The sequence below is a fragment of the Gobio gobio genome (assembly GCF_949357685.1).
Source record: "Gobio gobio genome assembly, chromosome: 22".
In the NCBI taxonomy this organism is placed as follows: domain Eukaryota; kingdom Metazoa; phylum Chordata; class Actinopteri; order Cypriniformes; family Gobionidae; genus Gobio; species Gobio gobio.
The window spans coordinates 12992417-13005859 of NC_137118.1; the positions used below are offsets into that span (position 1 = coordinate 12992417).

At 38.4% G+C, this 13443-nt stretch overlaps 1 protein-coding gene across 1 annotated transcript in view; it reads left to right on the forward strand.

Annotated features, from left to right (window-relative positions):
- The first annotated feature begins 8601 nt into the window (after positions 1-8601).
- Positions 8602-13443, forward strand: part of LOC307119161 (uncharacterized protein) — a 38053-nt gene continuing 33211 nt past the window's right edge. Inside the window, exons 1-4 of the mRNA XM_079805240.1 lie at positions 8602-8873; positions 9403-9521; positions 11823-11853; positions 12064-12267. Of these exons, the coding sequence (XP_079661366.1) occupies positions 8696-8873; positions 9403-9521; positions 11823-11853; positions 12064-12267 (532 nt within the window). The 5' untranslated portion in view covers positions 8602-8695. The remainder of the gene's footprint in view (positions 8874-9402; positions 9522-11822; positions 11854-12063; positions 12268-13443) is intronic.

A 13443-nucleotide genomic window follows, 5' to 3' on the forward strand; every position in this document is an offset into this window, starting at 1 on the left:
ACGTCTGGTCCCCCTACACCATTGTCTCTTTATGCGAGTCATTAGCAAAGACTTTTATATTGAAAAGGACTGAAACAAGGTTGTAAACAAGGATGTCGTTTTTCATGGGAAATCCATTAAATGTTAAAAGGACAAATATATCGCCTTCATTAGCGGACATTTAAATTTTGTGATTATGAATACAAAATTGACCTGAAGAATATCAGCTAGATGCAGGTAATGCACTCACTTAGTCTGTCTCTATCTCTTATAACACTACTCTAATACAATTAGCTCAGTGAAGCAACTCAGCATTCCTTCATTGCTAGTTCTAAAGGGACGTTTCTGGTTCCTACTGGTGGAACTGGAAGGAAGTAGTTCTGCACAAAAAATTGGTTTTAAAGACAGTCTGTTGATGTTTCTTATTTATTTACACACTTGTGCTGTCAAACTGTTGTATAAACGCAACATCACACTAGTAGTCATGCAGTATGGCTCTATTAGCACATCTGCAACATTGCTTTCGTTCCACTGCCATCTAGTGGCTAAACAATACCTCTGCAGACACAACATTTCTCTTTTTCTTTGAAGCATTTTTGTTAGGGTACTGTCTTGGAACATTAGGCCTACAACATAATAGCATAGGCTACACTATTCCATACACCATACGTAACAAAGAATTAGGCCTACTTTAAGAAAACAATGTACATTTTTATATAAAACAAGTATAGTAGCAAAACAAATGGTGTATTTACTCCTGCCACTAAAGAACACTTTCTTTAAGAAGTGCCTTCATGATGTTTAATTTAATCCAGGTCACAATTGGCTGAATTAGAATCAGGGACTATTTTTATTTTAATTTTTGAAACACGTCCTTCAACCAAGCTGGTCGTTTAGGAACTCTCACAATTCTTCTAGGACTCATTTGCTGTTCCTTCACATTAGCCTGAGGCTGTAAGCTGGGTTTCCCTTCTGCCGTGTAAAATGCTCATGTCAGATGTAAAAGTAACTGGAGGCAGCTCTCAGATGCAAGAGAGAACTCAGAGACTGACAAGGCAAGTAAGTGAGAAACAGTGGCGACCATTTCTGGTTCATCCGTTGGGTCACTTGTCTCAGGTAAGGGTCGAGAGAATGCAACCTCATAGGAATAGAACAACAGATGGGCTGACCACCGATTTGCATGCCAGCTCATCCCGTGTCTTTGGATGTAAGAAGCATTGTAAGTTATTGGTGGACTCAAAACGGCCTAAAAAAACCTTTAATCTGGAACCTACATACTGAAACCCACCTAAAACCTAATCTTAAGCATGAAACCCACTCGAAACCTTACACCTAAAAATGCTTTCAATCGGAATCCTACAACAAATAAGGATTCTGGGGCGAAAACGGCACAGGGAGTCACAAGGTGACAAGTTTATAGAAGGGTTTTCACCATTATTCTGTTTTGTAAAGAGGAAACCTAAACGATACATGTATTGTTCAGTTATTTTGGTCCCAAGTTTCTTTGTTTCTTTTTGAGTTGTTTTACAAGTTTGTCACTATAACTGCATGGTCACCCAGCAAGCAATAGCCATCATTTCACCGCCTCGGTTAACTATAGACCCGATGTAGTCTGGCTATGACTAACCCACTTCTAGCCAAAATAACCTTGAATTTGGTTACATGTCGTTTTTGCCAAAATAACTTGCGAGATGTATGATATTCCATAATGTTAGCAAAGTCAACAGTGATTACAAGGTGTTTGGTTTCATTTCTTTGACATGTTCATGTTCAATGACTAGTCTTTTCTTGGGCTGGTTAGACGTTGTAAAACCGCATGAATTCGCTCCAAGGATCGGCAGCGAACCGCGGTGAAGGCCTTACGCGTTCAGTGTCTCAGCTGGAAGAATGGATTTGATTATAATATTCTTTATCTGACTCCATTTCATTTAGTGGTCACATTTAGAAGAGAATCCCAACCGATTGTTTGGTCATCTATATTTGGTAGTTAATCATACATTTGATCGTTCCGTTTTAACCCTTTGTTACAATTATAACGTTCCACATTGGAGATAGTTAATAATTACAGATTAATTCAGAAAGGATCAAAATGTAACAATTTATTAACAATCAAGTAAATGTAAAATGTCAATTACATCATAGACATAAATCTCTTCTAAAAGGAAACACAAATTCTGGTTATGGTTACACTCTAAATAGTTTCAAATAGATGTAAACATAAACCATTAATTATGCTCTGTAGGCCTCTGCCTAGAATGTTACCTGTGAGAGAGAGAGAGAAAGAGAGAGAGAGAGAAAGAGAGAGAGAGAGAGAGAGAGAGAGAGAGAGAGCTAAAGAACAGCTCTCTCCAGAGAAAGCCAGAGAAACCAAAGAGAGCGAGCTACAGATGAAATTCTCTTTTATCCTCTTTCCTGATGTCACCAAATTCAAACCTGACTCTTGTAAAACTGACCAATCAGACCAACCCGTGAGACATTTGAAAATAACCAATCAGACAAAACTTCCCCCATTGTATCAAAGGTGCGAAAACCTGTTGGCCAGCCGGCCAATCATTCTTTTGTCTTTCTAACTCAACCTGGCCCTTCTGATGGCGTTAAGGGGGAAGGGGTTGAGTCAATTTCAATATCTTGATCACGACGATGGCAGTTAACAGCAAAGCAGAGGATTTTGTTCCATTTCAAATATCTTTGATTATTTTCCACCTTACAGTTCCCCGTTTGGCACCATTGGCCACAACCATTGAGTCCAAAGGTGGCATTGTCCACAAAGATATGCTTTCTGTTGTGTGTAGATGTTATTCTTCAGACTTCTCGTCCAGACTTGTTGTAAAAGCAGCTGATAAGTTTTCAGCCTTTGTTGTCCTTGTAGCCCTGCATGAGAACTTCATCATTGATATGCAAAACGTCCATTGATTACTTCACACCTCAAGAACAGTCACTCTTTTTGAGGACACAGGAGCGAACTTTTGCTGCAGGTATTCTGTGATTAAGCACAACAAAGAACAAAAGCATACATGGCATTTTTCATTGGTCAGAAGTCTGATGTGGTCATATTAAAATAGTCTCCGGCAATAAGCCCTTAAATCGATATACTTAATAAAGTGGTCAGGGTTTGAGAATAAAAAGAAGATTCCACAAGCTCGTACATTGTTTCTGGGAACATTGAAATAAAATGCATTATAACAAAACAAATCATTGTTGATTTTAAGTCCCCCTTTTCATGAGGAGTATTAGCAAAATATTCAGTGTAACCAAGACTCGGAAATCAAACTCAAAGTTCATGTAACTTTCCACTATTTCGGTGGTAGTGGAATTTGAGCATTTTGGTCTGAATTTCTCGAAGGAAATGTAGCAAAAGTCAGTGCAATTGATACATAAAAAAAAAGATGGTACTCATCAATAAACCATAAAAGAAAAACAACAAATCAATCACATTTATGAAAACATATATATATATAATAACCACTGTGTTTGTTCAGGAATCTTCCAATGTAATTAATGTAGATCTAAATATGATTAGTCATACAATAATGGGTATTCCTGGTAACTGTGTGTGTGTGTGTGTGTGTGTGTGTGTGTGTGTGTGTGTGTGTGTGTGTGTGTGTGTGTGTGTGTGTGTGTGTGTGTGTGTGTGTGTGTGTGTGTGTGTGTGTGTGTGTGTGTAGCTATCTGGATCTGTTAGTGTGAAAAGATGAACAATAGATCTTTGGTGAAGTAACACTTTTAGACTCTATGTCATCTTTGTCGTTTATGATGTGTAGTGTTCAGCCTGAATAGATTTGGTCTATTCCAGGTGATGTTGTCGTGAGTGTAGGGTGTGTTCTGTGTTAATGTTTTGGAGATGGGTGGAATCTAATCAATATCAATCTGTGTTGCATAATTTAATTCCAGTTTTTTCACTGGGAGGTCATGTAGACATATTGTGAGGTGTGATTGACCTCATCGAATATATATAAAGATATTCGCACCCATCTCTCACATCTCCAGTTTTGAGATGCAGGGGGGAGGAGGGCCTTTTGGCCGTCCGTCCTCCAAGGAATTGCAATTGTCATCCTGAGATAGAAACAAATTACAAATTTAAAGAGAAACAAATTTAGAGAGAAACACAGTTAATTGCTGCTGTAGTTTCTGTGTATTAACAATTAAGACTGTTCTGGCAGTCGAGCCTTCACAATCTGAGACTTCATTACAGTCATTTTGAGTGAAGGATGAATTGGTTATGAATTGGTTTTCTATTATCTGTGCCACATTTAACAGCACAATTCCCCTCCTTTTTGGCACTGGGAATTGAACCAATGAAAAGTATTATAACTTGCTCAATTTAGAAATAGCAAAGGTCAGAGTTATTGAGTCCTGTTGCGATGAAGACATTTTCATGGTTAATGCAATTGTAATTCACACTGTAGCCACATGGCAATTCTATGTTCCTGTTTATGGTTTACTACAGCTATATTGGAAATAGCAGAGCTTCCACTATAGGAGACAAACAAATTCAACATTGACACATGCAACTTGAAATTGCTGTACAATTCCAGTATTAAAGTTATTCCAATTTACACAAGATACATGGCCTAGAATGCGCAGCATCTACAGCCTTTATCCTAAGTGTTTCATCACTTACAGTAAAGCAATCATGTGTTTTAAAGAATAAACTTGACTAGTCTATGTGTATCTTGTAGCACAAACAACCATAATGTGTAATCAATGCGCACAATGTGTTATACAATTACAAATTTGAAAATACAAACAGGATCATTGTAATCTGGATGTTTTACTATTAAACTCCTTGCTGAGAGGCTGCTAACCCGCTCGCAAGTGAAGTTAATAGCTGAAGCCCTTGCATGAACACTGCAGTTAGCTCAAAAGTTTCATCCAGTGCTGCTTGTTTTACTGCGACCACTGGAAATCCTGCATTATCACAACAATCTTCGAGAGCAGATATGTAATTACTGCCGGTTTGAAGTTTTCTTTGTAACTGATCAATTTTTGTCGCCATTTCGTCACGCTGTCTAGCCCACTCTAGTTGCTCGTATGCGACCGCTTCGACTTTTGATCTTAACTTTTGTAATTCATCAGATCGCAATCTTTCAATTTCTTTGATATTTGCTATCGTTCGTTCGTTCTCGACCATTGTCTTGAGATCGTTACGACGAAGCAAATAAACAATTGCAGCGGGGATTTTCTTGTATTTTGATTCAGATTTTAGTTGTGCGCCTTTAGCAGAATACCAGGATATCATTTCGTTGTTACTCCATTTCAGGTTCAATCCTTTATCGCTTAATCGAACGAGGAGTAATTGTACGCCTAAGATTGCCATAATTTTCTCATCTACACTGCTGCTGTTATTTCCCTGAAAAGTCATGTTTCACGTCTAATTCTTACACAATATCGGATTTCTACGGTTCCGATCTATAGTGGGCATACCGACCCGTTCTAGAAATGTGTCTATATGTGTGAGTTGCAAATAAAACTTTCCCTCAACAATTCTAAAAGGCAAAGAAGGTTTACTTACTCATTCTGGTCGGAGGGTCCGCTTTAATCCATTCACAAGATCAACAGAACAGCTGAGGAAAGAGAAGCTCAAATCTCTTGTTGATTTTAAATCCAATACTTCCTGAAAAGGACGTTTCTCGTGAAACTGCTTTGTTTTGAGATCACGTCGGGGTCACCATTTTGTAGGGCCCGTGAAATTGGTCCAATCTGCCGGTTCGCCAATACACAGGGAAGGTCACACGTGTTCTGTCCTTATTCATGCAAAGTATTGGTTGGTTAAATTTGTAATATATTAATCATATATTTACTCGTTTATTTCATCTGACTCCATAAATGAAAGGTTTTAATAATATCTGTGCCTCACTAAAAGTGAGCGAATGTTTGACTATTCCTTTAACCATTAAGTGAACAAAGTCAAAATCAGTTAGAATAATCAAATGTAACAATTTATTATGTCAGGTAAATGTATCATGCCAATTTCATAATCAATTCAAAGATAATCGATACAAAACATCAAATGCTCAGGAATACAGAGAAGATGCAAACCCAACTTTAAGAAGTACATGAGGCTGAGAGATTTCTCCCTCAGCCTCGCGGGCCGACCTCAAGTACAGGAAAGGCCTCGAACTCTCTGCTGCATCTCCTTAAATAGCCAGACCTCTTTTACATGGAAACATGTGCTAACAAAAGAAATTTACATGCAGTGGTCGCACCTTAATGGGGGTTGGTGAACATTTGCTTGAGATAACCACCTTCTTTTCTAAGTCAGTTGTCCATAAATTCTTAAAACCTTATTACCTTTTATTTTATCTATCTGGATATGAGATATCTGTACCACTCACTTTGAGACATTTCAAATGACACCAAAAACATAACAGTCAATGATAAAACATTCACATTAAACCATATTCCTGTGTGAGTTATTAGTAGTTTGTGGAAGTGAGGTTGTGTGGGGACCCTTTGTCTCAGAATAGGGCCTCAACCAGTATTTTCAGTCTTACAACGTCTACTACATTTTCAGTGACAGACCATATTTTGCCTTGTTTTACGTCAGGGCTGTGCTTGGACGGCTATTAAACGTCTTTTAAACACAAAATTGCTTGCTGGGCTTGTTTATGGATTGTGATACTGGTTTATTGGAAATGGATAATATAATTAAAATTCTTATTTTATTTGGGAAATATCACGTAAAGCAGAGTGTATGTTAACTGTACCAAACTTAAAGTTTTTTTTTTTTTACAAACTTCAATACAGAACAATCGTAAAGCTGTCAAGCGATCTCAACTGTTGAAAGGGACAATTGATGTATTAGAATAGATGATTGATTTTTGATATAAGATGCAGAATTGTGATTTTATTGTTTCATAGATTCAATTGTGTTTTTGTATGACTTTGTATTCCCCTATTGTTATGTTATTTATTTATTTATTTATTTTTTGTCACATGCTCTCCAAATATTAGTTCTGAATGGGAAAAAATGTATCAGAGGGTTTCTGTTCAACAACTAATGATTACTAGCGGCCATGATGCTGAAGGGCAAAAGACCCAGAGTAACATTGATCAACTGACCTCCCCTGAATTGCTTAGGCTACTGGAGCTTGCGGACAGATTAGACAGATCAGTAATTAATAGATTATAATGTTATGTAGGCTATTGTTTTTATAATTCTCACACACACACACACACGCACACGCACACGCACACGCACACGCACACACACACACACACACACACACACACACACACACACACACACACACACACACACACACACACACACACACACACATTTGGAAACAATGAGTGACAATGACAACTTGATGCACAAATAATCGAGTCGTCAATAATCGAGTAGTAAGTCGAGTTGTCATGAATGGGTGTCTTTTAAATGGTGATTTTTTTTCTCTTTAAATATACTTTATATATGGAGACGTGTACTATTTTCATATTTGGTGACTTTTGAGGGTGGTCCAGGAGATTTTCAGAGGGAGGGGTCTGGCAACAATGGTGGGCGGGGTTGGATGTCGTCAAAATAACACCACGTGCGTTTATAAAACTGCGAAAATACGAACTGTTGACAGAAAAACGTATGTTCCGGTTTTAAAACCCAATTAATAGGCTTGTTTGAGATGAGCGAAATCTGCGCAGAACCGATCACCGGTGATCAGCGCGAGATGCATTCCGGTTAGAAAAGTGTCCGAGGGCGGTCCGCCTTGCTCTGATGTCATGCTGACGTTTGTCAAAAAACTCTCGCGAGCGAAAGGCGGATGTGTCGGATTCTGCAGTCGAGCGCATTTGCTCTCCACCGACTGCGCTGAGCAAAAGCATGATGGGAAACGACTGGCTGACGACACAGCTTAATGCTTATTGGTTTAAACAACCGTGATGTATGGTTCTTTTTTTTAAATGTTTGATTTTAAAACTCTGAGATCATGTTTTTATGTGTGAATATTCCCAAACTCTCTAACAAAGGCGATCTCTCTGTGGGTTATGTGATTGTTGTCATATTTATAAAAATTTGTATGTAGGCCTAATTAAAGTAAAAATGATTGATAAACACGTCTTTCGAATGGAAATAAATAACAAAAACTTTGGGTGTCTTGTTCATAATATTTATTTTCATATAAAAGTAACAGAACTTAAATTACATCCTGTTTATCAGCAACAAAGCGCACGAGTGTGAATCCCGCGATATCCGCCTTTGATCTCGCAGGTGTCTGATCCACTACGAGAAGAGAGAACTGTCCGGCTTGCCTGCACTTTTTTCACTCCTCCCCTCACTGCAGCCGCCTAGTCTCGGCTGAACTGCAGGCGAGGCGCATCTCAAACAAGCCTATTATCAACTCGAAACTTCACTTAGTACAGCATATGTCCACTCTTTGCAGAGACGCATACCCGACTCTCTCCACTAGGCTGTTCCGAGACAGACAGCAGGCGCGACCAGTCCCATTACCGATGACGTCACTCACAGAACGAACTCAAAATATTATTTATCAACAAAAATACTCTGTCTTGAAGAACTAAATAAAGATGTACATAAAGTAAAATAATTAAAGCAATGTGTCAATATGATACAAAGTGGCCTACTGTGTTGTAAACAGGCCACACTCGGTTTCACAGTAAACTGACGTAGAAACGAAAGTGAAAATAAGCAGGAGGGCGTGATCAACTATAGGCTAATACACTGACGCGAGCCATTTCCTCGTTGACCAGAAGGATCACGATGGACGAACAGTATCCCATCATTGTCGAGGGAGACTGGGGGCCTGAAAACGCGAAAAGTGTGAAAAATAAACTTCATATCCACTTCCAGAGTAAGAGGAAATCTCAGGGAGGAGACTGCGTTGTGCAATATAATGACACAAGCAACTCAGCTACGATTCTGTTCAAATCACCTGACAGTAAGTGCTAAACACACAAACATTCATAAGGTATTAACAAAATGACACGTGTTGTGTTATTTAGTGATGTAATCAAGCTGTAGAGACACGTAAGGTAATTTCAAGTTCGAATACAAAGTGTGACAAACTCTCTCGAAGTAGCCTATAGTAGCCTATGCTATAATCTGTGAATCTTTGGATCAAATTACTTCTATTGCTCTAGCCACCGCTGTCACTCATTTAAAGAAAAGTAAATAAGTGAATACTTAGCAGGCAAAATCTGACATGTACATACTTTGCATAATAGTAATAGTAATAATAAAATCCCTGTCGTCACTCATTGCCAAACATTTTGGAACATGTAGTCTCCTCTAATTTGGGATCTATTGGACTTTTTTTTTTTTGCTTATAGGCCTGGATGTCTCATTGTTAATCATCTGGTCAAATTCACTATACATAATGACATATAACTCTGTGCTGTTTTGTTGTGGTATGTTCTTTGATTTAAAGTGCTGTAAGCCTATCTGACTAAGCCTGCCTGTTTTTTAAGTCCGAGATGCCGTACTCTCCCAGGAAGACCACAAAATTACTATTGACGGTCACCAAATCAAGCTGAAAGTGTGCAAACCCAGCGGTGTAGAGGAACAGACAGACAGCACTGGACAAAGAGTGAGTAGACATTACAAAATGCAGAATTAAAGGGTTAGTTCACCCAAAAATGAAAATTCTGTCATTAATTACTCACCCTTATGTCGTTCGACACCCGTAAGACCTCCGTTCATATTCGGAACACAAATGAAGATATTTTAGTTGAAAGCTGATGGCTGAGAAAGGCTTCAGATTGGCCTCCATTGGCATTCAGTACACTTATACTCCCAAGACGGATAAAAGGCACTCAAAACATCGTTACAAAGTCCATCTCACCACAGTGACTCTACAATAATCTTACGATGCGACGACAATAGTTTTTGTGCGCAAAAAAAATCAAAATAACACCTTTTTCCAACTTGTTATTGCCTTCCGCATGTGCCTCCACGACGCATGCGCGAGAATATGACGCAGATCCGGCGTTCGGACAGATGACCCAGAAGTGATTTGTTTACAATCAGAGGAAGACGCGCGTATCTCAGCTGTTGGATTCTACATTGATCGTGCTTTAGGTCTCGGCGTAGTGCTCAAAATGGGGTTAGAGTGGCGTTTCATGGAATCCCGAACCCCGGCGCTACGTCATATTCTCGCGCATGCGTCGTGGAGGCACACGCGGAAGACAAGAACAAGCTGGATAAAGGTGTTATTTTGATTTTTTTTTGCGCACAAAAACTATTGTCGTCTCATCGTAAGATTATTGTAGAGTCACTGTGGTGAGATGGACTTTGTAACGATGTTCTGAGTGCCTTTTATCGGTCTTGGGAGTATAAGTGTACTGAATGCCAATGGAGGCCAATCTGAAGCCTTTCTCAGCCATCAGCTTTCAACAAAAATATCTTCATTTGTGTTCCGAATATGAACGGAGGTCTTACGGGTCTCGAACGACATAAGGGTGAGTAATTAATGACAGAATTTTCATTTTTGGGTGAACTAACCCTTTAAGACCACAATGCTTTTACAATCAAACCTTAGCTTATAGTGGCTTTATAAATAAAATCCTTTAGATTGCATCAGGTCGAACAAAATGTAACAAAATGGTCTATCATAAAATATTAATTCGGTTATGGTTGAGGCGTAGATGCATTTTAGAGTTTCTATATAAAGATAGTTGTCTTTTTTCTATATTGTTGAAAATGCTAGAGTAGAGAGAACACATAGTCTAGCATTACATGTAACACAAGTTATGTAATCAGATTACTTTTTTAAGTTACTAGTAAAGTAACGCATTACTTTTAAATTAGTACAACATATGAGTTACCTTTTTAAATAAGTAACACAAGATAGTTTGGTTTCCCATTTATTGAACGACTCCTCTCCTGTCCCCATGTTGAGAGAAATCGGTAGTGAGGTGCAATCCTATAATGCAAATATTATGCAAACCTGCAATAATTAAATGTTGAATTACACAAATATATTTTTGTGTTTCATCTCATTTTATTAACCAATGTATTTACTGCTGACCTTCGGTGAACCAATTCAACCATACGAATAAGCAAAAATGTCTTTAGAAAAACATCACATTTCTTCTCTTGTGTTCTGCAATTCAGGGCTGTGTTTCCTGTACAACGACGTAACTCACTGCTTAACTTCCATAGTACGATGCATTGTTGAAGAAATCAACTAGCTAGTCATGACTACTTACCAAAAACCGTATTGTCACAAATGTGGTGTTCAACCATGTTTGGTTAATGATGTCACGCAGGTGGTGGAGTAATAACTTCTTTTAAAGGGAGCATAACACACACAGTTTCTGCCAATCTCATGTTAATCTTGAGTACCTATAGAGTAGTATTGCATCCTTCATATCTCCAAAGAGTCTTTAGTTTTATCATATTTATAAAAGACAAATACGGCGTACTGTTTTTTTCCGAAAACAGCCAACCTAGTGGAGGCGTGCAGTGGGCGGAGCTAAAAAGAGTGCGCGCACACACACGCACACACGCACACACACACACACACACACACACACACACACACACACACACACACACACACACACACACACACACACACACACACACACACACACACACACACACACACACACACACACACACATGGCATAACTTTCTAAAGTTGAAAGGTTGCTGAAAGGTTTGTTTGAGCTGTGTGTTGTGTAAGAAATGTTTATGTTATGCTCTACTCTATTAATGTTATGCTCTAATCCATTACTCTTATTAAAATCTATTAAAAAACAAACAGCCCCAGCCTAGATGAGAAAACTTAGTTACATAAAAATGTACATAATTAGTTACTTTTACAGGGAGTAACACAATATTGTAATGCATTCCACAACACTGATTGTAAATGCTGTGATTTCAGGTGGACCAGGCATGTGGATATCAGGAACCAAGTGAGTAAATCATCTGGACTTTGGTCTCTGACTTATGTCTGAACATATGTGCATGTGTTATCATGCTGTACTTATTTTCAATGTTAAAGATATGCTAGGTTACTTAATGATACAAAACATTATTTTGTTCGTTAACAGTAGTTGATACCGTTAAAAAAAAATCCTGCAATGACATTTTATAAATATGTGTCACTTTTATTTTGCCTGAAGTTCAAAGTGTCCCTCAAACTGATTTGGATGTGAAGAAGCCTCAAGAATCAAATGCTGTGGTCCTGGAGAACCTTCCAGATGATATTAAACAAGATGTTTTGACTCTTTTGGTGGAGAACATTACAAGTCTTTCTGAAAATGACTTTACCGTGGAATTAATACCAGAATTAAGAAAAGCAGTTGTGACCTTTAAAAATCCCAGTGGTAAGTTCTAATATAAAACATATATACTATACTACATACTTTTTATCATAATGTAAGCATATTTCACTTAAGCCCTATTCGGATGGTAATTGTTTCTCATGTGGACATCCGTAAAAATAAATTTGCTTGCCACATCAGTGATCAAACTGATTTAAATCACATTATAGTTAAAATGGTTCTCTGTCTTGTATTTTATCGCAAAATGATGGATGTCATTTTAAAATGTGGAAATAAGCGGAAATAAGTTAAAGGGTTAGTTCACCCAAAAATGAAAATTCTGTCATTAATTACTCACCCTCATGTCGTTCGACACCCGTAAGACCTCCGTTCATCTTCGGAACACAAATGAAGATATTTTTGTTGAAAGCTGATGGCTGAGAAAGGCTTCAGATAGGCCTCCATTGGCATTCAGTACATTTACACTCACAAGACCCATAAAAGGCACTTAAAACGTCGTTACAAAGTCCATCTCACCACAGTGGCTCTACAATAATTTTACTATGCGACGACAATAGATTTTGTGCGGGAAAAAAAATCTAAATGACGCCTTTATACAGCTTGTTCTTGTCTTCCGTGTGTGCCTCCACGACGCATGCGCGAGAGTATTACGCAGATCCGGCGTTCGGACACATGACCCAGAAGCGATTTGTTTACAAGCAGAGGAAGACGCGCCGTATCTAAGCTGTTGAATTCTACATTGATCGTGCTTTAGGTCTCGGCGTAGTGCTCAAAATGGGGCTAAAGTGTGCATTCCATGGATTCCCGTACGCCGGCGCTACGTCATATTCTCACGCATGCGTCGTGAAGGCACACACGGAAGACAAAAAGAGGTTGAATAAAGTCGTTATTTTGATTTTTTTTTGCGCACAAAAACTATTGTCGTCGCTTGGACTTTGTAACGACGTTTTAAGTGCCTTTTATGGGTCTTGTGAGTGTAAATGTACTGAATGCCAATGGAGGCCTATCTGAAGCCTTTCTCAGCCATCAGCTTTCAACAAAAATATCTTCATTTGTGTTCCGAAGATGAACGGAGGTCTAACGGGTATCGAACGACATGAGGGTGAGTAATTAATGACAGAATTTTCATTTTTGGGTGAATTAACCCTTTAATACAACCTCTTATTTACAGCCTCTTAAAAACATATTGCTGCTTGGTTATTTTAACATATACAATTT